General features: G+C 53.3%; 2 protein-coding genes across 9 annotated transcripts in view; one reads left to right on the top strand and one right to left on the bottom strand.

Annotated features, from left to right (window-relative positions):
- The window catches only part of SLC48A1 (solute carrier family 48 member 1), a 21,544-nt gene extending 20,111 nt beyond the window's left edge, over positions 1 to 1,433 (bottom strand). Inside the window, exons 1-2 of one of the 3 annotated variants that reach the window (XM_081309887.1) lie at positions 1,305 to 1,408; positions 361 to 458 (exon numbers count right to left, since the gene is read on the bottom strand). The gene's annotated coding sequence lies outside the window, so the exon portion shown is untranslated. Of the gene's footprint in view, positions 1 to 360; positions 901 to 1,304 lie in introns of those variants that run through there. The other 2 variants (XM_081309886.1, XM_081309888.1) reach the window with 2 other exon arrangements.
- RAPGEF3 (Rap guanine nucleotide exchange factor 3) lies at positions 1,381 to 25,046 on the top strand. 6 transcript variants are annotated; one of them, XM_081309866.1, is made up of 29 exons: positions 1,381 to 1,519; positions 1,978 to 2,190; positions 7,749 to 7,802; positions 7,891 to 7,997; positions 8,169 to 8,290; positions 8,462 to 8,630; positions 9,224 to 9,308; positions 9,629 to 9,689; positions 9,787 to 9,863; positions 10,035 to 10,181; positions 10,595 to 10,707; positions 10,962 to 11,050; positions 11,351 to 11,429; positions 11,646 to 11,805; positions 11,890 to 11,972; positions 14,774 to 14,813; positions 17,868 to 17,949; positions 18,224 to 18,370; positions 19,410 to 19,481; positions 20,319 to 20,416; positions 20,911 to 21,036; positions 21,123 to 21,304; positions 21,550 to 21,640; positions 21,773 to 21,823; positions 22,679 to 22,766; positions 23,080 to 23,144; positions 23,577 to 23,631; positions 23,735 to 23,806; positions 24,630 to 25,046. In XM_081309866.1, exons 1-29 carry the CDS (start codon positions 1,514 to 1,516, stop codon positions 24,746 to 24,748), a joined length of 2,853 nt encoding a protein of 950 aa, XP_081165992.1. In that variant the 5' UTR covers positions 1,381 to 1,513; the 3' UTR covers positions 24,749 to 25,046. The 6 variants fall into 6 exon arrangements, with proteins under 6 accessions (XP_081165992.1, XP_081165991.1, XP_081165994.1 ...); XM_081309865.1 differs by having other exon boundaries at positions 23,032 to 23,144; XM_081309869.1 differs by lacking the exon at positions 1,381 to 1,519 and adding an exon at positions 1,578 to 1,842 and having other exon boundaries at positions 23,032 to 23,144.

The following is a 25,046-nucleotide window of genomic DNA, read 5'->3' as shown; positions in this document are numbered from 1 at the left end:
TAAAACTGAATTTGAATTTGGGAGTTGGAACATGCATTTTAATAAGCTCCTGAGGAAAAGCTTATATACATGCACATTAAAACTGAGATTTTAATTACAATTAAAATTCCCCTCTCTGCTTCAAGAAAATAATCATCTCCCCCAATACCGACAGGCTCAACAGCAATGGGAAAGAGGTTGAGAGGGGGTAAAAAGGGAGTAAGTCCTAGAAAGCTGGGGGCGGGTAGTGAGCCTTCTTTTAAACCCTTATTATGGTCCTGAGCAATTACAATTATGGGGCGCCACGGAAGTCGCTGTCCCAGGGTCACAGTCTCTGTCCTCTCCGGAGCATGAGTGCAACAGAGGGTGGCGTTTGGCTACCTGTGCGGCTGGGGAAACTGAGGCCTGGAGAGGTGGAGGGCTTCTGTACTTAGTCCGCAGCTGGTCTGGCAGGATGGAATCTAGGTCTCTGCTTCCACCTGTCCGGCCACAAGAAAGCTGGAGGTGGGGGGCGTGGCTCTCTTAAACCCACTTTCCACAAAGCTCTGCCAGAAACGCAACCTCCCCACTGGGGCCTTAACTCTGTCCCTCACCACGCATCCATGGAACAACTGGAGCGCGCTCCTTCCTCTCCAGCCACAGTTTCCCCACCCGCGCCGCGCCGGGTGCGTGTGTCTGGGAACACAACGGTGTGAAGCTCAGTAGCGGGATTCCCCATGGGAAAGTCGCCCAGTCCCTCCCCGGGGATGCTAGAGACCCTGAATCGAAACAGGAGGCAGGACGCCCCCGGCCGGGAAGCGGCCCCAGCCCGGATTTCCCTCCCGGGTGGGGCAGCAATGACTCACCCCCTCCCCCTTCCCTCGGTTTCCTTGTTTGCATTTCTCCTCCCGGCCACGTGGCGATCGGTGCAGCCACTCACCGCCCCAACCTCAACACCCCGGCCTCTGCTGCCCCTGCACACACCCTAGAGCCTTCCTACCCACTAGGGTTTCTCCGGGCTCCAGATGGTGCCCACTGTACTTACCCCTGGGTGCCGACTCCACCCCGCCCCCGCCAGTGCCCGCCCCCTTCCCCTACGCCCTCCCTTACGGTCAGGCCCAGCGGCTGCTCCCCACCCCTTCGGCCAGTCCAGGGAGGGGAAGAGGGCGGGCAGCGCAGGGGGTGTGACAGCTCCCTGCCGGACCAGTGCCAGCGGCAGCCTCGCTTCAGTGCCCTGTGCCAGCTGGCTCCTTCGTCTGGGACGAAGGCGGAGGCTCGGGGCTCCTAGTCGCTGGGCCCGGGTATGTGGGGGGGTGCTCCCCCCACACCCTCTACCCTCTACTCACCCAAGACAAGCCTCTGCACCCAGTCCTGCATTTTGCTGTCCTCAGAGCCGGTTCCGGTCGGAACTAGCCCTGTTCACTGCCCCTGGGACTTACGCCGGCACCCGGCACCCGTCCAGGGTACCCCTGTGGAACTGACCGGGTGGGGGGCTGGCTCGCGATCCCCCAATCTCGGCTAGAGGCTGCAAGGCTGTGTGAGCTTGAGAAGGAACATGAAGGTGGGTGAGGTGGGGTCAGGGTCAGGGAGGAGGAGCAGGAGTGGGCGGGAGAGGAAGCCAACACCGTGGGGAGTTTAAGGGGGGAGAGTTTTGGTGGGGGAGGGAAATGGGGAGGAGGATCTGAGCCGAAGCTGCATTTCTGGGGGATCCATGAGCCTATAGCCTCGGGCTGGAAGGAGTGGAGATTCCTGCAGGGGCAGGAGCAGTGAGGTGGGGCAGAATTCCAGAGGGCCTGGTCTTCTCAGTAAGCCAGCTGGAGACCCCTAAGTGCGCCAGACCAGCAGGCTCCGGTGAAGGTCTTCCTGTCCCTCCCCCGGCTCCTGGTAGGGTAGCAGCACCTCCGCCTGACCAGTCCAGAGGACTCTAAGGAAGTGTTTCTTCTGCCTGGGGCAGTTGTGTGGCTATCCGGCTGCCCTAGCCACTGCCTATGGCTGTCCACCTTTCTCCCCCCCTCACAGGTGGGCTTGCCAGGTGAGAGCCGCTGGCAGGTGGGCCCGGCTGTGGAGGATAACCTGGCTCTGGGAGCACCGCAAGTCGGGGGCCTCCCTGACTTGGTGCCAGAGGGGACACTGCTCAACATGGTGCTGAAGAGGATGCATCGACCCAGAAGCTGCTCCTACCAGCTGCTGCTTGAGCACCGTTGCCCCAGCCGCATCCAGGGGCTGCGATGGGTGAGTGTCCTCTGCCTGTCCAGGTCACCAGGATTGGAGGGAGTCTGTACTGTAATGTCAGGTGCTGCTGGTGGTCCAGCTTTGCTCTGGGGGTGCAGTGTGGTGCAGGTGGTGTGGATGGAGAGTGGAGAAGTGTGGCTGCAGTGTGTGTGGGTGGCTCACACAGCGGCACCCTGTGTATCTGTGTGCCTGTGGTGCTCAAGTACCCCCACCGGGGCACAGGGAAAGAGAAAAAAAGCTTGTAACATATCTGTCACCTGTGTGTGCCAAGCATTGAGTAGGTGCTTGTGTGTTCTCTCCAGGTGGGGGTGGGAAATATGGGGGCCGGCTCAAGTGGGAGGTGAAGTAAGCTTGGTTACTGCTCTTGACATGTCACCGTGGCAACATTCTCCTTTAATGAGCAATTGAACTGGGCTGATTCAGCTTTTTGATCTTGGGATCATGTGGACAATGCCAGGCATCTGACTTTGGGGGCACTCAGGAGGATTCTAAGAAATATGGATAATCAAGGATCCTGAAGTTCTTTTTGCCAGTGGGAAAAAAGTCTTTTGAGCTAAAAGAATGAAAGAGGGATCGGGAGCAGGGAAATGGGGTGCTAGGGAGAAAAGGGGGCTGGATAATGACTGTAGAGTCTGTTCAGTTGGAAGCTTTCTCCAACCACCCAGGCTTAATAGCGTCCCTTCACCTGAGAGTCAGTTGTGTGACCACTGCATGTTCCCACTTGTATGTATGGCAGGGAGGATGGTACCAGGTAAAGGGGTCTAGGGGAGGCAGGAGTGGGTGACAAACCCGGGAGAGCTCATCTCTTATCAGCAAGGCTCTTCATGTAGAACCGCCACCATCTTCTCCCTCCTCCTACCTTGCCTAAGTGCCATTTCTATTTACCAAAACATGAGGCTGAGTTGAGAAAACCAAGGCCTTTCAAGATGAGGGGGTCCTCTTTGCAATCAGAATTGAGAGAGTGTCCATCCCAGTTCTCCCTCAGCTCCTCTGTCCCTGAACTTCCTGATAGGTGCCTCTGGGGCCATCGGTCCTGCTCCCCTACCCCTTGGCTCTCGGTCACAGCAGTAGCTACTGCTTGGAGCCAGTGGGCTGGAACCCTCCCTCCCTCCTTCCCTCTCAGGCTATAATTACTTGTGTATTTCCTGTCCCCTTCCCAGCTTGTAGAGGCAAGGTAGGAGATGGGAGGGGGAAGGTCAGGTACCAGGACAATGAGATCACTGGAGGATCTCCTGGGATCCAAAGTCTGGGAGGGAGCAGAGGAGGCCGCCACACTGTCTCCTGAGGCCCCAGAATTGAAGGGCTGGCCTGCTGGGGAAGCCGGAAGGGTGGGGGTAAGGGTTGCTGGAGTGTAAATGGGGTCAAAGGCACAGAATCAAGGCCTCTCCCATGCCAGGTGGGTGTGGGGGGTAGTGGGAGTTGGTAACTGGAGGGAGCTTAAATTGTTAGAGGCCCCTCTCCTGATGCCCATCCCTAGGGAAAGGGGATGAGCTGGTTTCAGTCCATTGTGCCCAGGTTTAAGGGGCTCTGGGTGCCTGTAAAGCTGCACCTCTCGATGATGCCTTTGGCTCATGGAGGGCTCCCATGAGGGGACAAGTACCCACAGGGAGTGTGCACACACTGGTTGAAGGAGGTTAAGACTACAGCTTCAGGACAAGGCTGGGAATTATTTGGAACATGCCTACCTCTCACAAAGCCCAGGGGAAAACCCATCAACCTCTCAAAGAAGAGGTCTGAAGACAGCTGTTTCTGTCTCTAAACCAGGACAAGTAGAAATGAAAACAACAAGAGGACTTGAGGTTATATACAGAAAGAACTTACCAACTATGGCAAAGGTGACACTAGAATGGGATGAAGAACATCTTCTTTGGAAATCATAAGGGAGAAATGAGATCTCATCTGATATCTGGGGGCAGGGCAAGATCAGGGTGACCTCTGGTGGGTTCCATAGGCTCAGGGAAGCCCAGGAGTGACTGCGTGGGGGGAGGTGGCCCTCTTGTCTCAGACAGAAAACATACTTCATCCAACCTGTGCAAATAATGGTGGTAGCTTATAGTAACATAGTATTTATGTCCTAGGTACTACGAGCCTTACCTTTATTATATCAAATGATGCTCACAACAGCCCTGTGGAATGGGTCCTAATGTCATTGTCCCCATTTTATAGATGTGAAAATGGAGGCCCAGAGAGGTTGAGTGACAGGGGAGGGTTGCATAGCTGCTAAGTGGCAGAGCTGGGCACTGTATTCTGGCAGTTCAGCTGTGGATTCCATGCTCATACTACCCCGAAGTACTTTTCTCCAGTTGCTGAGTCCAGCACTGACCTCCATGGCATCCCCGCCCCATGCACTCTTTCCCTGGCCACTGTGCACAGCCTGGCCTGGAACCTTAGCCATGGCCCAAGGGAACTGGTTTGACAGGTCCCCATGCTGTCTGGCTTTGTGCCTGTCCCTCCAGCCCTGCTCTGACACTCAGTGACAGGGAGGGAGGGTGGGGTAGGCGACTGTGTTAGTGCCAGGGGACCTAGCACCTCCTCTTCCACCATGAATCCTTCTTGTTCAGGACCGAGAGGAGGAGGAGGGCAAGGACCTTGACCCACACTTCTTTCCAATGGAGAACCACTAAACTGACACTCAGGGTGATCCGATCAGGTGCAGGGCCAGCCATAGAACTGTATTTTTGTTTGTTTTTGTTTTTTTTTTTGTTTTTGCACTGTGTCCAGGTAATAGGTGCCCATCATGAAATTATTGGTCAGGTTACTGTACTTAACATTTACTAAGCAGTTACTGTGTGCCTGGCACTGCTCTGCATGCTTGACATCATTAACTCATTTGATCTCATAATTACCTTAGGGGATGGGTATTGTTATTATCAAATCCATTTTACAGATGAGGAAACTGGAACACTGAGAGTTTAAATAATCAGCACAAGGTCACACAATCAGATAATAATGCAAGAGCGAGAATTTGAACTCAGATGTCTGGTTCAGGAGCACACACACTTGACACTCACTGCCTCTCCTCGCCCCATCCCTGAGGTTCCCATGCACATGAACATTCCGGGGCATAGAGGAGCTCATAACAAGGCTGTGTAATTTTGTTTAACACAATGTTTTCCAAACTTACCTACCCATGGAACATTCCTGAGGGCAGAATACTTCTGCTATCTCTGTATCCACACAGCAGGGGAAGCTGGGGGTAGGCGTCACAGGAGACAGGGGGGCCCAGTGCTGAGAACTTTGGAGCCAAGTGTGATTACCAACTGGAGGGCAGGTTATGCAACCTCTGAGCCTCCTTTTTTCTAGCAGTGAAATAGGATACAAATACCTACTTCTAGGGTCAGCATTGGGAGCAGTCAATCAGTAGAATCTTCTGTTCCTAAGTGCTTGTGTGCCTCTGGTAAGTTACTTCAGCTCTCTGGGCTTCTGCTTTCCTTGGTGAAATGACAGAGAGGCCTTAAGATCCTGTCCTGAGCCCCTGCATGTGGGCATAGAGGGGCATTTTCTGACCATTGTGCTCATCCCCTGGGGTAGGACAGGAAAGACCAGCCTGCTCACGTGGCCTGGAGCATGCCCCCCTGCAATGTGCCCTCCTAGGTCAGAATAATACCAGGAAGGAACCAGTGCTGAAACCTGGGTTGTGGGCACCAAAGGGAGCTGGGGCAGGGACTGGGACGACCTGGGCATTTTGACATGAACAACAAGAAGTCATCAGCACTTAGGCACTGTTTGTTCCGACACAGGGGTCTGGCCGGGTAGCATTCCTGCCCTTCCTCCTTTCCTGGCTCCTCCTCCTCCTCATTTCCTGTCATTAAGTCTCCAGGGCTCTGTGTCTGGCACTGGACTGGGCCCCATGACCCGGGCAGGGATACCCTTGGGACACCTAGTGACTTCCGCCCAGCTTTGGGCCAGGCACCCAAGCATGCCAGACCTCAGGCCTCTGCCTGGGCACAGTGGCAAGATGCCTGCGACAAGGGACCTGCCAGTTCAGGAGAGAGGGCTTAGGTCCTAGCTCCCCGACCAGGTCTTTCCCAGGGCCCAGAGTGCAGGTGGGAAAGCAGGAGAGGTGTTGCTGCTGAGAGGAAGGGGGAGTGGGGAAGAGGAAACAGGCACTGTGGTGGGTGGAGTGAGACCAAGAATGTGAGCACTGTGGGTAGAACTCAGTTTATCCATAGCTGGCTGGCGGTCCTGAGCCTGCATGGCAGTTACACAGGGCATTTTACCTCAAGACATTTGTTTCCCTGTAAGTCACACAGGACAGATAATATCTGCTATGGCTATTTCACCCCGGATCCTATGTTACCTAGGATCTAATGACATCAAGGAGGTGGATATATTTTGTAAACTGTGAAGTGCTCTGCCTTTGGGAGGGCTCATAGAGGGCAGAGCATCCTGTCCAGAGCTGTTTACAAACTCCCGTTCTCAGGTGACTGGAAAAGAAGGGTTGTGAGGGGCTTTCATGACTGATATCCCAGGGTATCCAGGATCTAGAGTCTGGGGAGCTCAACTGATACCAAGGACAGGGAAACCTTGTTAACCAGTGCGTCTGCAATAAGCCCCATCTTTCTGAGTAGTCCTGAGTACTGCCAAGGCTATACTCGCTTTTACAGGGTTATGGACTCGCAGCATCTTGCAGAAGCCTTCGAGCAAGCAGCCCCACCCTGTGCTTCACAGATGAATAATAATAGCTAACATGTATACACAACTACATACCAGACAATGGCTTCAACATTCAATATGTATTAACTCATGTAGTCCTTCCAAAGGCTTATACACTGGTAATATTTGTGCTTTATAGACTTTACACATAAGGAAACTGAGGCAGGGAGAGGGTAAATCACTTGTTCAAGATCACACCACCTGTGAATGGAGGAGTAGGAATTTGAATCCAACAGTTTGGCTTGGGGGTTTCTGTTTTTAATGACTATGCTGAACCAAAGCCCACAGAAAGCATAAAACCTGCCCACTATCCTGTGGTTGGGCAAAGAACCAGGGCTTGGGATCAGCCTGCAGCTACAGCTAAAAATTTGTTCCTAGGTCCCCTGAGCTGCTCCTGTCCCGTCCAGTCTCATGTCTTCTTATATCACATCCTTATGCTCTTCCAGCTCTATTGCTCCTTCCCCTATATAGCATCGTTTGTTTTGTTTTGTTTTGTTTTGTTTTGTTGAGACAGGGTCTCACTAAGCTGCTAAGGGCCTAGCTAAGTTGCTGAGACTGGTCTTGAACTTGTTTTCTTCTTGCCTCAGCCTCCTGAGCTGCTGGGATTATAGGTGTGCACCACCACACCCAGCTCAGAATGGAGATCTTGGGGTCTCATCAGTAGGATCACAGTGCTTGGGTGTGCAAGAAAGAAAAGGGTCTAGTGATAGGGGTGGCAGTGTGGGAAGAGGTGATTCCTGGTGCACAAGGTGTGCAGCAAATGTTTAATTGTTGCATGAGGGCTAACTGAATGCATCTGGGGCTGGGGACTGGGCAAGGGCGGGAGCTAGGGGAGCAGTGAGGGGCTCCAGAGCTGTTTGAAAGTCTTGCACTGACCCACAGACTCTCCCCACTGCCCTCAGACGCCGCTCACCAACAGCGAGGAGTCCCTGGATTTCAGTGTGAGCCTGGAGCAGGTATGAGTGGGGGAGGGGCGGAACTGGAAGAGGGCCACCAGCTGAGGGGTTCAGGGCCTGAGGCTGTCATGCCCTTCCTCCCTCCAAGGCTTCCACGGAGCGGGTGCTCAGGGCTGGAAAGCACCTGCACCGACATCTCCTGGCCACCTGCCCGACCCTCATCCGTGACCGAAAGTATCATCTCAGGCTCTACCGGTGAGTGGAGGCCCTGCCTGCCTGCGGTTTTCTCTCCTTTCCTACTTTATTCCTACCCCTGCTTCTGGGAGAAGCACTAGGCTTGGGCCTCCAATGGTGCCTGTCTGGATGGAGAGCCCCCGCCCACCGGGCCTTCCATCTGATTTTCTGGTCTCCTTCCACTTCCCACAGGCAGTGCTGTTCTGGTCGGGAGCTGGTGGACTGGGTCTTGGCCCTGGGGCTTGGGGTCCACTCTCGGAGCCAGGCTGTGGGCATCTGCCAGGTGCTGCTAGATGAAGGTGCCCTCTGCCATGGTGAGCTTGAGCCTAGGACAGGGCGTCTAGGGCTGGTGAAAGGGGACAGGGCAGACCTGGGGATCAGGCACCAGTGGGGATTACAGAGGAGGCTGGCATCAACGTGTGGACCTCATACCTACATGGCCTCAATTTCTTCTCCTTCCCCATGCTTGGGCCTCCGCTCCCCAGTGAAACACGACTGGACCTTCCAGGACCGAGATGCCCAGTTTTACCGGTTCCCTGGGCCAGAGCCAGAGCCCACAGGAGCTCATGAGATGGAGGAGGAGTTGGTGGAGGCAATGGCGCTGCTCTCCCAGCGGGGGCCCGATGCCCTGCTCACTGTAGCACTTCGAAAGCCGTAAGTCGGGAGCCCTACACCCCCCAATGCCAGGACCCACACTGCATTCAGACCCCAAAGGCTCTCAGGTTCATCTCTGAGGGAAGGAACCCAGAAGACCTGAGCTCTGACCCACATTCTGCCATGAATTTGCTGTTTGATCTTGAGACACCCCCCCCCCCCCCTTACCTTATTTCTTTCTCTCTCAATGCCAGAGGATCTCTGGAGGACCCGTCCCACTCTGAGATGCAGTCATGGCTGAGGGAGGGTGGGCTTGGATATCTGCAGGCAGGTTGGGGTTCAAATTCCAGCTTGACCAGCTACTAGCTAAGTGGCCTCAGGCCTCTCGATGCCAGCTTCCTCTTCTGTCAAGAGAGGATAACAGTATTCACGTCACAGGGCTGTAATGAGGACAGAATGAAATTACGCGTGTAAGGTGCTTAGCACAGCGTCTGGCACCTGGGGCACACTCCGCAAAGGTTAGCCCGTTATTGATAACGATCATGACGGAGGTGCCATCTGGCCCTGCAAGCAAGCTGCCTGGGTGGGGTGGCTTCCCTTCTTGGCCCTGGGCCACAGTTCAGCCTGTGTTCCTGTCACTCCTGTGCCCGCAGCCCAGGTCAGCGCACAGATGAGGAGTTAGAACTTATCTTCGAGGAGCTCCTGCACATCAAGGCCGTGGCCCACCTCTCCAACTCGGTCAGTCCACCTCCCTGAGTCTGTCCCGCTGGGCCAGCCCTTTCCCCAGAATCTCCTCTTCTGTGACTTCCACTGCTTGGCCAGGAGACAGCCTGCTCTCTTCTGTCTGTGGCTTGGTTTTCGGTCTAATTTCTGGTCCCAGCCTTCAGTCTGAATATACTCTCGTCTCTCTTGGTCATTTCTTCTCCTTGCTGTATCTCCTGCTGTATCCCAGGGATGAGTGGAGGCCTGGCCACATTTGTCACCCAGTACTCACCTCTCCCTGAGCCTGACCCTCCACCTGAGCTTGCCCCCACTGAGCCTCTTCTCCCTACTCATAGGTGAAGCGGGAATTAGCAGCAGTTCTTCTCTTTGAACCACATAGCAAGGCAGGCACTGTGTGTAAGTCAGGCTGGGTACCGGGACCTGGACGGGGGCAGGAGCCATGGAGGAGTGGTGGGTGACAGAAGAGGCTGTGTCTGATTTGTGCCTCTGTCAGTGTTCAGCCAGGGGGACAAAGGCACCTCATGGTACATTATCTGGAAGGGGTCTGTCAACGTGGTGACCCATGGCAAGGTGAGTCCTCCCTCCTGACCACCTCAGCATCCTGGTTGTGACTATTCCTAGGTCCCTGTCCTTTGGGCAATGCCTTTGCAAGTCCCAAGGCTGCTGATTCCCCATGTCTCCTTTCTGGGTCTGTCCCAAGGGCTGGGAGTGGGGTGGGCCGTGACTGAGACCTGGCTACAGGGGCTGGTGACCACACTGCATGAGGGAGATGACTTTGGACAGTTGGCTCTGGTAAATGATGCACCCCGGGCGGCCACCATCATCCTGAGAGAAGATAACTGTCACTTTCTACGTGTGGACAAGCAGGATTTCAACCGCATTGTCAAGGTGCCAATATGGGGGGGTGGGGAAAGCAGGGGACAGAGGCCTAGGGAGGTGGTATGGGGCAAAGGGTAGGGACCAGAGAGAGCCTACAAGGAGATGCTGGGATATGTGACTGGGAGTGGGGACCTCGGGTGTGTGTGAGAAGGTGAATGCCCAGGGCCTGCTGAGGGGCTTGGCGAGACCTCAGGCTTGATGTGGGAGGCCAGAGGAGTGGTGGGTGCCCAGGTGGGAGACTAGGGTGCCAGGGAAGGCAGTGCCATGAGAAGCAGGGCCCACAGAGGAAAGGGGTGGAGGAGGGGGTTCAGGCTGGGGGCTGGGCAGCTGAGGGGCCTTGTGGGAACTTCCTGGGCTCGGGGTCTGGAGGGAGGAGGTGGAGGTGGGGGTCCAGAGAGGAGCTCTGGTTGTGTTATTTCCAGGATGTGGAAGCAAAGACCATGAGACTGGAAGAACACGGCAAAGTAGTGTTGGTGTTGGAGAGAACCTCTCAGGGCACTGGCCCTTCTCGCCCCCCGACCCCTGGCAGGAACCGGTAACAGAAGCACTGTGGTGCCCTCTCCACACTTCTCCCCTTTACCTGTGTCATATCCCTGCCCTCCTGCCCCTGGGAGTGGGGAAGTATCAAGGGACTAGGTTGTAGCCCCAGAATCAGCCCCACCCGCATCCCAAGGTGGGACAGGGTTGGAAAATTAAGAAGAGTCATATGATTCATTACTGAGGTCTGTCCTGGGTGTGGGAATGGAGAGGAGTGGCATCAAAGCACTCTAGATGAGCCGTTTCTGCTAGGTACACAGTGATGTCTGGCACCCCAGAGAAGATCCTAGAACTTCTCTTAGAAGCCATGCGGCCGGATTCCAGTGCTCATGACCCAACAGGTAGGGCAGGAGACACCCTGCCTATTCTCTGACTCACGGGGTGGTCAGCGCAGCCTGGGAGAGGGCCAGGCACCTAGCCTCCGACCTGACTGGGAGCAGGATCGGTCCACACAGCCAGTCGGCAGGAAGTCCTCTTCCCCACGCTCTTGGCTTGGGCGGAGAGTGCTGTCTCAGGGGCTGGGCATTGCTGGTACCTTGCCAGTGCTGGAACTTGGGGAAGGGAGGCTCCAGCTGTGCCAACACCTGTGATCGGTGGACTTGGCCTCTGAAGCTCCTCGTGTCCCCCTACCTGTCCAACAGAGACATTCCTCAGTGACTTCCTCCTGACCCACAGCGTCTTCATGCCCAGTGCCCAGCTCTGCGCTGCCCTCCTGCACCAATATCCTTCCAGCCCCAGGGTGATGTGTGTCGAGGGTGGGATGGTGCGTGGAGCTGAGGGATGAGCTCCCCATCAGCTTGGCTGTGGTGAACCCCCAGCACCAGCCTCACGCCAGGCCCAGCTTGTGGGTGGACCCTGGGCATCCTGCCGCTCCTTTGCCTCAGGTGTGGTGGGTAGTCCTGCCTGCCAGTTCTGGTTCCCTTGACTGGTGCCCACCTTCCACGTGGAGCCCGCAGAGCCTGCGGGAGGCAGTGAGCAGGAGCGCAGCACTTACATCTGCAATAAGAGGCAGCAGATTCTGCGTCTAGTCAGCCAGTGGGTGGCCCTCTATGGCCCCATGCTCCACACAGACCCTGTGGCCACCAGCTTCCTCCAGGTACCTGGGATGAGGCAAGGACTGGCCAAGCTGCTCAGGGTTGGCACAGCTACAGCCATCTTAGGGAATCTTGATTCTTTACAGAAACTCTCAGACCTGGTGAGCAGGGACGCCCGACTTAGCAACCTGCTGAGGGAGCAGTGGCCAGAGAGGCGGCGACACCACAGGTGCCCTTTGACTTAATTTACTTTGTCCTGTTCATACCTGGCATTGCAATGGGAACTGGGAGTGAACACTCTGGACGAGCACCTGGATTTTGAAGTCCAGGCAGCACCACTAACTTCAATTACTTGTTCTTTTTTTTTTTTTTTTTTTATACTGGAGATCGAACCTAGTGGTACTCAACCACTGAGCCACATCCCCAACCCTTTTTCATTTTTATTTATTTATTTATTTGGTAGCAGGGATTGAACTCAGGGGCACTCAACCACTGAGCCACATCCCCAACCCTTTTTCATTTTTATTTATTTATTTATTTGGTAGCAGGGATTGAACTCAGGGGCACTCAACCACTGAGCCACATCCCCACCCCTATTTTGTATTTTATTTTGAGACAGGGTCTCACTGAGTTGCTAAGTGCTTCTCCATGGCTGAGGCTAGGCTGGCTTTGAACTTGCCATCCTCCTGTCTCAGCCTCCTGAGCTGCTAGGATTACAGGCCACTGCGCCCAGCTTCAATTAGTTGTTCTTGTCAGTCACTCTGCTGTTCAGCAGCTCACCATCCGTTCTCAAGCGACATGCAATTCTTCATTTGCTCCTTCTGCCCAGCGTGCACCTGTAGTTCTCACTTCCTCCATTCAGTACACATTTATTACCCCTCAGTGCCTGGCCTCACCAGCCCCACCTGGTAAATTTCCCAGATGTTCCCATGGATGGCTAGGGTTGGTGGGTGGGTGAGAGCTCACTTGAAACAGGGCTCCATCTGGAGCCCTGGGCCTGAGTCTCCCTCTAGTTTTCCTCCTCCTTTCCCGACTGGCCTGAAAAAGTCACAGAATCCAGGGTTCCGATTTTAAGCCCCCCCCCTTTTTTAGACTTCCTGTTGCTGCTTTCTTTCTTTCTTTTTTTTTTTTATTGGTTGTTCACAACATTACAAAGCTCTTGACATATCATATTTCATACATTTGATTCAAGTGGGTTATGAACTCCCATTTTTACCCCGTATACAGGTTGCAGAATCACATCGGTTACACATCCACGTTTTTACATATTGCCATGCTAGTGTATGTTGTATTCTGCTGCCCTTTCCTATCCCCTACTATCCCCCCTCCCCTCCCCTCCCATCTTCTCTCTCTACCCCATCTACTGTAATTCATTTCTTTCCCTTGATTTTTTTCCCCTTTCCCCTCACATCCTCTTATATGTAATTTTGTATAACAATGAGGGTCTCCTTCCATTTCCATGCAATTTCCCTTCTCTCCCTTTCCCTCCCACCTCTCATCCCTGTTTAATGTTAATCTTTTTCTCATGCTCTTCCTCCCTGCTCTGTTTTTAGTTGCTCTCCTTATATCAAAGAAGACATTTGGCATTTGTTTTTTAGGGATTGGCTAGCTTTACTTAGCATAATCTGCTCTAATGCCATCCATTTCCCTGCAAATTCCATGATTTTGTCATTTTTTAGTGCTGAGTAATACTCCATTGTGTATAAATGCCATATTTTTAATCCAATCATCTATTGAAGGGCATCTAAGTTGGTTCCACAGTCTAGCTATTGTGAATTGTGCTGCTATGAACATTGATGTAGCATATCCCTATAGTACGCTCTTTTAAGGTCTTCAGGGAATAGTCTGAGAAGGGCAATAGCTGGGTCAAATGGTGGTTCCATTCCCAGCTTTCCCAGGAATCTCCATACTGCTTTCCAAATTGTCCGCACCAATTTGCATTCCCACCAGCAATGTACAAGTGTACCCTTTTCCCCACATCCTCGCCAGCACTTGTTGTTGTTTGACTTCATAATGGCTGCCAATCTTACTGGAGTGAGATGGTATCTTAGGTTGGTTTTGATTTGCATTTCTCTGACTGCTAGAGATGGTGAGCATTTTTTCATGTACTTGTTGATTGATTGTATGTCCTCCTCTGAGAAGTGTCTGTTCAGGTCCTTGGCCCATTTGTTGATTGGGTTATTTGTTTTCTTATTGCTTAATTTTTTGAGTTCTTTGTACACTCTGGATATTAGGGCTATATCTGAAGTGTGAGGAGTAAAGATTTGCTCCCATGATGTAGGCTCCCTATTTACCTCTCTTATTGTTTCTCTTGCTGAGAAAAAAAACTTTTAAGTTTGAGTAAGTCCCATTTGTTGATTCTTGTTTTTAACTCTTGTGCTATGGGTGTCCTATTAAGGAATTTGGAGCCCGACCCCACAATATGTAGATCAGAGCCAACTTTTTCTTCTATCAGACGCAGAGTCTCTGATTTGATATCAAGCTCCTTGATCCATTTTGAGTTAACTTTTGTGCATGGCGAGAGAAAGAGATTAAGTTTCATTTTGTTGCATATGGATTTCCAGTTTTCCCAGCACCATTTGTTGAAGATGCTATCCTTCCTCCATTGCATGCTTTTAGCCCCTTTATCGAATATAAGATAGTTGTAATTTTGTGGATTGGTCTCTGTGCCCTCTATTCTATACCATTGGTCCACCCGCCTGTATTGGTACCAGTACCATGCTGTTTTTGTTACTATTGCTCTGTAGTACAGTTTGAAATCTGGTATCGCTATACTGCCTGATTCACACTTCCTGCTTAGAATTGCTTTTGCTATTCTGGGTCTTTTGTTTTTCCATATGAATTTCATGATTGTCAAGTCCATTTTGACCCACTCTGGGCTACTCATAGAGACGCATTTCCCCCTGAGCTGCTGGTGGGGGAGGGGTGGAGTCCAGAGCCTGGGACAGTCTGCTTCTGACTCTGCAAGGCTCCCTGTCCCCAGGAATGCCTTGCCTCTCTCTCACCTTCCTTCTCTCTTTCTCTCCACAGGTTGGAAAATGGTTGTGGGAACGCTTCTCCTATGATGAAGGTACCTGTCCAGTCTCAGCAGGGCTCCCCCTTCTTCCCTCTGCCCATCTAGCTCCCTCACCTGGAGGGGCCCATGTGGGAGGGTTCCCCACCCACAGACAAGCCCTTGAGTCTGTGATGGACATTCCCGAGGCCCTTGCTGTGTGTGGCACCCAAGCTGGGCCCTGTTGGGGAGACACTGAGTTATAAGGAGGCACCCCCCTACCACTCTGAGGGTCTTTTTTTTTAGGGTACTGGGGATTGAACCCAGAGACCCTTAACCACTGAGCCACATCCCCAGTCCTTTTTTATTTTTTTTTATTTGGAGACAGAGTCTCTCTGAGATGCGTAGGGCCTCTCTAAGTTGCTGAGGCTGGCTTTGAACTCATGTTCCTCCTGCCTCAGCCTCCCGAGCCACTGGAATTACAGGCATGTGCCATCACGCTGGGCTCTGAGGGGCTTTTTTTTTTTTTTTTCCTTTGAGAGATTATTCATGCTCGTGGTTGAGCCGGGAGATGCCATGTGATGGCTGAGTTCGCCCCTGAGGCCCTAAGGTTCCTGGTACCCAGGGCTACGGGAGCCCAGAGGAAGGTGACACTCCCTCCCCAGGAAGAAGAGATGGTCAATGTCATTCTCACTGTGGATGGGGGAGCAGAGGGGCATACAATGTGACTGGAGCTGAGGTGTTGCTGAAGAGTAGTGGGAAAAGGGCTGGAAAAGTTGCCTGGCCTCACCTGCCCCATCTCATCTGTCCCACCCACCTGCTTCCTTCAGGCTTCTTCTGCCTCCTTCTCTTTTTTTTTTTGGGGGGGGGTTACCGGGGATTGAACCCAGTCACACTTTACCTCTGAGTTCTATCCCCAGCCCTTTAAAAAAAAAAATATATATATATATATATTTTTAATTTTGAGACAGAGTCTTACTAAGTTACTTAGGGCCTCACTCAATTGCTGAGGCTAGTCTCAAACTTGTGATCCTCCTGCCTCAGCCTTCTGAGTCACTGGGATTACAGGCGTGCACCACCATGCCTGTTGGCTTGCCTCCTCTTCCCTTGGTCTCACCTCAGGGCCTTTGTATACTCCCCTGCCTGGAACGTTCTTTGACTCTTGACCTAAATGGATCCTTCTCTTTCAAATCTCAGCCAAAAACGTTGAGTTCACCGAGAGGGCCCCTCCCATTTCCCTGCCCGGAGCACTCCTTCCCTTTCCTGTGCCCTGAAAGGTGTCCTGTATGATTTTCTTTGAGGCACACTACCTTGTCCAATCACTTTGTTACTTACCTGTGGCCGGTTAACTTATCACATCCCAGGGGAACGTCAGCCTCATGATGGGGATCTCTGCCTCTGCTTCCTCTGTGTTCATGCTCTGCCCGACTCCTGGCTGACATTTAGGAACTGCCTCACACTCCCAGCACCAGGCACTGTACTAGCTGCCATTGATGTGGTGTTGGCCCCGGGGGCTCACAGTCGGGTGAGGGCAGAACCGAGAAACAACATCATGATGTATAAAGACAAAGACTGAAGTCTCGGAAAGCAGAGATGGGGAAGAGCTGAATGAGTGTCCAGGATTAGAGAAAGGGTCCTTGGAGAAGTGACCCTTGAAGCTGAGAGCTGCAGAGGCTGAGGGTTGAGGAGAAAGAGGACCCAAGGTGGCCCTGGAGGAGGGAGGCAGAGCGGGGACAGCAGGGGAGGCTGGAGAAGCAGAAGCCGGAGCCTGAGGGACTCCCTGGGCCACGGTACAGGGCGTGGTCTTTGTCCTAGGATCAGTGCAGATGACAGAGGGGTCCGAGCCAGGATTGACAAGATCTACTTCGTGATTTGAATAGGTCAGCTGAATAACCTGGGCTTTCCCAGCAGAAGTGATGGTCATCTAAGCCAGTTAGGAGCTTAAGCTTGCCCTGGTCAGGCAGATTGGAGTAGGAGGGATGGAGGGACCCAAGAGGTGAGCTGGGAGGAGAAGAGCTGGGCCATCGTGGTGGGCCAGAGTGAGGCCTGGGCAGCTGGAGCTGGAGTCAGCTTGGTCTCATGGCTGGGGAGCAGCCTGGGACCCAGGAGCGTGGCCAGGGGGCCGTGGTCTGGAAGGCAGGCGAGGGGATGCCATGGGGGGGGGTGAGGTTGGGGCAACGGATCATGGTTGTGGAGCAGTGTGGGAGGTTTCCAGACCAGGGCCCAGGAGAGTCCAGCCCTGGTGGCAGTGTGTTGTGTCATCCATATGCAGCAAGCGTCAGGGGCTGAGAGGAAGCCTAGGGAAGAGCAGTGGACAGAAATCTGAACCTTGGAGCTGGGAGGAGGAAGAGTTAGTGCCAGAGTTGGGAAAAGCAGTCAGGGGTGGGAAAAGGAACCCATGTCAGGGAAGCTCCATCAGCAGAAGTTCCATAGTAGTAGCAGCCCACGGTGGGCCTGCCATAGGGCTTGACAGGGGAGGTGATGCAGAGATAGGGGGACGAGAGCACAGAGGGAGGAAGGGGCAAGTCAGGATTCCAACTCTGCCACTGTAGCAGCTGTGTGGCCTTGGACATGTTACTTAACCCCTCTGAGCCTCAATTGTCTCATCCAAAATGAGAATAATGCTTTTGTTAAAGTACTGTTAAGAATACTTAGAACAATGCCTAGTTCATGGCAGATGGCAGCTGAAGAAGGGAAAGGAAGAGAAAGTAGGGTCAATTGCTGAGGTCTTTCCATCTTGGAAAAGCTCTAGAGTTACATTTAAAAAATATTTTTAGTTGTAGATGAACACGATAACTTTATTTAATTTTTTATGTGGTGCTGAGGATCGAACTCAGGGCCTTACACATGCTAGGCAAGCACTCCACCACTGAGCCCCAGCCCCAGCCCAGTCTGACCTGTTTGCCAGAGAGGGAAGAACTTACAGTGTGTAAGGCACACACATGTCCACCCTGAGACCTGTTTTGTCTCTTCTCTGGAGCCCCAGTGCCTTATCTGGGCTCAGGTTAATGTGACAAGCAGACCCCTTTGGTGGTGTGTGTTGTCATTCCTGCTCCCAGTGACACCCTTCGCTGTCCCCTCCCCACTACTCTTTCCTAGAGTCCTCTAAGCCTGACTTTCTGTTCCTTCCAGGCTCGGAATATGCCTGCTTGGCTCCCTAGCCAGGAAGAGCCGCTCCCCAGTAGCAACTGTGCCATTCGAGCTGGGGACAAAGGTTGGTGATCTGAGCCTGACATCTGCCCCCAGTGTCTCTGCCTCCCTTCTCCTCGACCTCAGGGTGCCTGGGTTGAGGGGGTTCCAGGCTGCCTGGCACATCCGCCTCCTGGACTCCACACCTGGCTGCACTCAGCTTACCCACCGTGTTCTCCCTCACTCGCCCTTCCCCACCCCTGGGGTCCCTCCCACCCAGGCAATTGCTGCCTTCTCCCTCCTGGGGGGGGGGGGATGAGGCGACCCCTCCCACAGCTCAGCCCCATCCTCCTCTCCAGTCCCCTATGACATTTGCCGCCCGGACCATTCCGTGCTGACCCTGCAGCTACCTGTGACAGCCTCTGTGAGAGAGGTGATGGCAGCATTGGTCCAGAAGGACGGCTGGACCAAGGGGCAGGTGCTGGTGAAGGTCAATTCTGCAGGTGGTGAGTTGTCTCTGGAGGGACCTCAAGGGAGGGTCCCCCTCAGATCTATGTCCAGATTTTCTGAATTAAGATCATCATCATCTTACCATCGCCGTCAGGGTTAGTGACGGCAGCATTTCCAGAGGTTCATCTCATCTCTTTCCCCTCTTCTCTGCTTTGCACGGAATGCTCAGGAGCAGGAACTCTGGAGCCCGCTGCCTGAGACTGATACTAGACCTTCAGCTCACTAGCGGCGTGTCCTGGAGCAGGGCACTTAAACTCTCTGTGATCAATCTCATCATCTGTAAATGGGGATAATAAGAGTTCTTGCCTCCTAGAGGAGCTGTGAGGATCCAAGGAGCTCATCTATAAAGTGTTCAGGATGGTCTGTGGCATACTGTCAGCACCACATGGCTGCTAGTGTTCTCATTCTCATGTATTTATTCATTTACTCCTAATTACAAGCCTGTGACATAGGTCCTTATCCTCTATTTAGACAGGGAAACTGAAGGTCAAGGGAACTCAGTGGTTTCTCCCAAGCTCATACAGTGAGAAGGTAGCTGGCCTTTGGACTTAGGTAGTCCTCGTTCATTTAGACATTCAGCAAATATTCTTGAGGGTCAGCAATGGAGTCAGAGGTACCATGGGCAGATAAGATAGATCAGCTGGATGGTTAAGAGTGTAGGCCCGATGCCATGTCTGGGTTGGAATCCCAGATCAACTGCTAACTGGGCAAGTTGCTTCACCTCTCTGAACCTCCATTTTCTTGTCTGTCAAATGGGCACTATTATTGTACCTATCAATTGGTATTGTGGTGGGTATTAAACTAGAGGTAATGTGTGTGGAGCAAGCAGCCGGGGGCCTGGCAAAGTCCGTATCTAGTCTATGGTGGCATGAGGATTACCGTGACCTGCCATTGGAGAATTTGGGACATTGAAAAACACTGTTCTCTGTGAAAGGTGCATCCCAGAACAGACAGCTAGAGCCCAGGGTAATAGGAATTGGGGCAGTCAGGGAATAATGGTAAGGGGTGGAGATGAGAAAAGCCTTCTCCCTTTAGGAAGTGAGGAAAGACCAATGAGGTCACCTGTGTGCTCTGCTCTGGGAAGCACTGCCCTCTGGTGGCCACCTGGTGAGTTGCAATTTCCCAAAGTCCACATTTATTGAGACCCTACTATGTGCCAGGCACATTTTAGACCACTGATTGACGCCCATGTCAGTAACCAACATTTTATTACCAATCTCCCATTGAGTATACATTTGTTTATAAATTATATGTACTTATCATCTCATCAATATTATGTAATTATAAAGCTATACACAAAAAGAAATGTAAAACAAATGAGAACAATAAATATAAGAAGAGCTAATGTTTTCCTTGCACACAAAGTCTTCTTTACTTTGGTGGTCTAGGGACTGAAGACTCACACATGACTAAAAATACAGTCCCAGTCCACAAGGAGCTGATAAGATCAAGGCCAAGGGCCAGTAGTGTAGCTCAGCGGCGGAGTGCTTGCCTAGCATGTGTGGGGCACTGAGTTCAATCCTTAGCACTACATATAAATAAATAAATAGATAAATAAATAAATGTAATTTAAAAAGTCAGCGCCAAGACATATATGACATTTTCCAATTTTCAGCGGGATTTTTATCTGTATTACCTACTTACAGCCATATTTACATAAGTCAACTCATCTGACTTGGCAAGTCTTATTGTCTCCATTTTACAGAGGAGTAAACTGAGGCCCAGGGAAGTTGAAACCTTGCCCAAGGTCAGCCTGTCTGGACGAGTCTCTTTGTTGCCTCCTTGGGCGTTCTGCCAGGGGTGGTGTGGAGAGAAGGCACGTGCACCTGTGCATTAACGACATGCCCTGCTTTAGCCATTGTGGGGAGAAGGAAGCTCCCCAGCAGGCTTCTGCGGGGCCTCCCTCCCTGCCCCCACTCAGTGCAGCCTCTGCTGTCTTTGCAGATGCCGTTGGCCTGCAGCCAGATGCCCGTGGGGTGGCCACATCCCTGGGGCTCAACGAGCGGCTCTTTGTTGTCGACCCACAGGAAGTGCATGAGCTGGTAGGGACCAGGCAGGGAGCCAGAGCCTAGGGAGGAACTCTGTTTTGGGGGTGGAAGGGGTGGGTTCTGTGGGAGGGCCTTAGGGAAAAGAAGGAGAGGTCTAGCTCTGGTTGCTGGTAGGTCTTCAGCAGGAAGAGGAAGGAGGGGGCTTCAGCTGATGGGGAGATTTTAAATATTGGGGGGATGATAGTGCTGAGTGGGAGCAGCTCCCGAGGAGAAAGAGGACCTGCTGTAATCAGGGCACCCCTTGGGAACAGGAACTCCACAGAGAGGGGCTGCAGCATTGGTGAAAATGACAGAAAGACTCCTTCTTGGGGAGCCCCATTCTGTAGCTGCTACATCCTAAAGAGCCCTCTCCACTTCCTGCGGTCCCCCAGCCTATCCCACAGTCTTTCTGAACAAAGCCACAGAGTCTTTGCCCCAAGCCCTCTCTCCCCACCCCACCCCTCTCCCTGGATTCCTCAGGCACCCCCTGAGCACTCTCCTACCTGCAGACCCCACACCCAGAGCAGCTGGGACCCACTGTGGGCTCTGCTGAGGGGCTGGAGTCAGTGAGCGCCAAGGACCTGGCAGGCCAGCTGACAGACCACGATTGGAACCTCTTCAACAGTATCCACCAGGTGCAGGAGGCAGAGCTGCAGGGAGGAGAGGTTGTGGCGGGGTGCCCGGCCTGGCATATGCTGAACCTCTTCTCTGTCCCATCCAGGTAGAGCTGATCCACTATGTACTGGGCCCCCAGCATCTGCGGGATGTCACCACTGCCAACCTGGAGCGCTTCATGCGCCGCTTCAATGAGCTGCAGTACTGGGTGGCTACGGAGCTCTGTCTCTGTCCTGTGCCCAGCCTGAGAGCCCAGCTGCTCAGGAAGTTTATCAAGCTGGCGGCTCAGTGAGTGTCTGTTGGGTGTGTGGTCGGAGCCCTGAGGCCCCCGTTTCTTAAATGCCCCCTTTCTGCTCACTGTGTTGCCGAATCTGTCATCCCTTCTATTCCTGGGTCCCCCAAAGGCTCTGCCTCCCACCCCACTGCAGAGGCAGTGCTGGCCTGCTTGGTCCTGGGCCCAGGCCTGGCTGTTGTTTGGGGGCCTTGTGGGTGTGGCTGATTGCCCTGAAGGTCTCTGGGTCTTCTGTTCACAGCCTCAAGGAGCAAAAGAATCTCAATTCCTTCTTTGCCATCATGTTTGGCCTTAGCAACTCAGCCATCAGTCGCCTGGCCCACACCTGGGAGGTAGGTACCCCTGGAGGATCCCTGGCCTGAGGTCAGGCCTCCTTCCTATCCTGGGAGTCCTGGTTGGGGGTGGGGATCTCACTTTTGGAGTCCCATCCCATGGGTGGCAGCTCACCCACTTCTCCTCCACAGCGACTGCCCCACAAAGTCCGGAAGTTATATTCAGCCCTGGAGAGGCTGCTGGTGAGTGCTCCTTCCCTCAGAAACCCTGGTCGGCTTCTCAGTAGCCTTTCTGCCTGTCTTCAGTCACTTTCAGAGTTCCTAATGCTGACCTAGGGCCTAGTTCCCCCTGGTCTGTGAGTCTGGGGAGATGGCTAGGGATGGGGCATGTAGCGTTGTTGTAGAGTTTGTGTGCTTTGCCATACCACTCAATGTATGTAGGATAGGAGACCAGGACAGGGCATATGGGGTGGCCTGGGTCTTAGTTGCGAGGGAGTGTCAGGGAGACATTGGGCTCCAGGTCTTTTGTTCAAGGACCCAGGAAGTAGGCCTGGTGCTAAGTGCCCACTGTGAGCCAGGCCTGGGCAGAGGGCCCTGCAGGACCCCCAAGGGTAGGGTAAGGAATAAATTGAGAGGCTGAACTCTCCACCTCCTGGAATTTTTGAGGGTTTTGAAGTGTTCAGGAAAGAATGGAGCCAAGGTATTATTGGCATAGCCCTAGAGCTCTTGAGAAAACAATTCACCTCATGGGGCTCAAGAGGTTTAGAGGAATTTACTCACCAGAGAGACACACAGAGTTTTCCCAGAACCCTCAGGGCCCTGTGACTAATAGCCATGAAGTTCCTTGGGGGCCGGTGGGAGACTGGGAAGCCACATGCATGCAGACTGGCAGTGTGAGTGGCCTCGGGCCCCCTCCAGCCTGCCACAGAGCCCCACTCAGTGGCATCTGGGTCCAAGGAGAAGCTGCACATGGAGCCTCTTGCTGTGGCCATGTGGATGGGAGTTCTGCCCCTTCTGGGTGGGGTGGGATGTTTTGTTGTTGGGGGTTGTGGTGGCTTGTGGTGTGCAGGACTCTCTCTATGGCTTCCCCCGCATCAGGACCCCTCGTGGAACCACCGAGTGTATCGACTGGCCCTCACCAAGCTCTCCCCTCCCGTCATCCCCTTCATGCCCCTTCTCCTCAAAGGTAAGGGGGCCAGTCCTCATGCCTGAGTCAGTCGTCAGGGACCTTCCAGCACTCTTGTGTTGATGCCCCAGGGAGCATGGGTTAGGAGCTCTCAGGCAGAAGAGTTAAGACGGAAAGGCAAATCGGGTGATGCTGGAGGGCCATGATCTGAGGCCCTGGAACCTGGGAATAGCTGCAGATTGGAGAGGAGCTAGAAGCCGAGGCCCATGTGGGTGGAACAGGCCAGGTTCCCTGTTATTATCCCTTCCCCTTTCCTGGGCTACAGGAGGGGAATGGAGTCTGGGAACCCAGAAGCAAAACCATCCCTTTGCAGACATGACCTTCATCCACGAGGGAAACCATACACTAGTGGAGAATCTCATCAACTTTGAGAAGATGGTGAGTTCAGGCAGAGTGGGCATCTGCCACTGGCGTGATTGGGGTGTATGATGATGGTCCAGGAAGGGGCAGCATGGGAGGTGCCTGAGACTTGTTATTAATAATAGAAATATGAATGCCTGTTAAGTAGCCCCTGCCTTACTCCACAGCCCACTGGGGGCCTGCTCTCCATTGGGGGCTGCTGGGGATCAGCCTCAAACATACAAGAGCCCTTTCCAGGCCCCTCTCTCTACGCCCTTCCTGAGCTGTCTTGCATCCTCTGCCCGGTCCCTTCTCTGGTGTACCAGAGTGAAGCAGCCAAGACCCCATCTCTTACCACCCACTAGTCCCAAGGACACCCAGTTCAAAGGGAGCTCAGATTCCCAGCTTCCCCATGGGCAAGACGGGCTGCCATCCTGCAGGCCTGACCTCGTGCCCTTGTGTTGCCCACAGCGAATGATGGCCAGAGCCGTGAGGATGCTGCACCACTGCCGAAGCCACAGCACAGGTGAGAGGCCTGGTTCCCCTGGGCGGGATCCCTCCCCACCTCGTGTCCCTGTAAGGCTCTGGCATGGCCCATCTCCCTGACTCCTACCTCTCACCCCACCCAGTGCCTCTCTCACCACTCAGAAGCCGAGTGTCCCACTTTCACGAGGACAGCCAGGCATCGAGGATTTCCACATGTAAGCGTGGGGCAGGGGTGAATGCTCACCATAGTTAGCATGGCGGACATTCTCTGGGCACTGGCCATGTGCCAGGACAGAGCCAAGCCCTTGTATTCCTGATATGGGGACCTCTATACAACATCCGCAAGACAGGCGATGCTGTTGTCCCCACTTAAACATGAGGAAACAGCTGGAGCATTGAAACAGCTTGCTGAAGGACAGAGTGGGCGTGATGGAGCTGGACCCAAGCCCTTGACTCCAGCCTGCTTCTGTTTGATTGGACCCTAGTTGCATTAAGTGGGGTCAATCATAACTCATGATCCATACAACAGTGCCATCCTTGCCCCTTGTCTTATGTATGCATTTACTCTGATAATATGTTGAGTACCTCTGGGCCCAAGTCAAGTATGAGATCATCAACGATGACTTACATACCCCATCCTCTTGCCTCTCCCCAATCAAGGTAACCTGTATCCTGAATTTTGAGTCATTCATTGTTTTTCAGAATAGCTTTCTCTCTCTCTCATACACACACCTTTGAAATCAAATATGAATATGTGTGTGTGTGTATATAAAATGACAAAATATTTTTTAGTTTTAGATATCATTGAACTTAGTAAAGAGGTATTATGCTGTATGAAATCTTTAATCTATTTTTTTCAGACTGTACTTTTAGCTGTAGTCTTAGTTTGTCCTCCAAATCTGAGGGGGGGTGTGCAGGGGTGGCAGTCCTGGGCACTGGTGACAAGCTCTGGCAGGTGGTAGTGAAGCAGGAAAGCTCCGTGGAGGGGGTCAGGGTGAAGTGGCAGTGGTACCTCTCTGACAGCTCTCCCCCTACCAGGCTCGGAGCAGTCCCTGAGCACCCGGAGTCCAGCCAGCACCTGGGCTTATGTCCAGCAGCTGAAGGTCATCGACAACCAGCGTGAACTCTCCCGCCTCTCCCGGGAGCTGGAGCCATGAGGAGGGGCTGAGGCTGGAGCAGGCACTTCCTGCGGGGAAAGCCAGAGCAAGCCTGGGCCAAGAGGCCTGCAGGCCAGCCACAGCTGGGCAGGGCTCTCCGTGGAGTCACTCGAGGCCCTGGAGCGGGCAGCATGGAGGCACCTGTCCCCTGTGATGACCGGTGGCTAAGGAGGACCTCGGAGTGGATCTGCGCTGGGGCCCAAGGCTGAGGAACGGGGGACAGTGAGGCCCTGGGAGTGGGTGGGAGAGCCGGGCAGAGGCAGGACTCTGTGTTCAATAGAGAGCTCTCCACACCAGG

This window comes from Spermophilus citellus (genome assembly GCF_964194105.1).
Source record: "Spermophilus citellus genome assembly, chromosome: 10".
NCBI lineage: Eukaryota > Metazoa > Chordata > Mammalia > Rodentia > Sciuridae > Spermophilus > Spermophilus citellus.
This window is presented reverse-complemented; position numbering and strand designations above follow the sequence as displayed.

What these genes read in the sequence shown, in the direction of transcription:
- RAPGEF3 (XM_081309865.1), top strand. An exon ending in CACAGGAAGTGCATGAGCTG is followed by an intron (nt 20,417 to 20,910) that starts GTAGGGACCAGG and finishes TCCTACCTGCAG; the next exon opens with ACCCCACACCCAGAGCAGCT. An exon ending in CATGCCCCTTCTCCTCAAAG is followed by an intron (nt 22,767 to 23,031) that starts GTAAGGGGGCCA and finishes CCTGGGCTACAG; the next exon opens with GAGGGGAATGGAGTCTGGGA.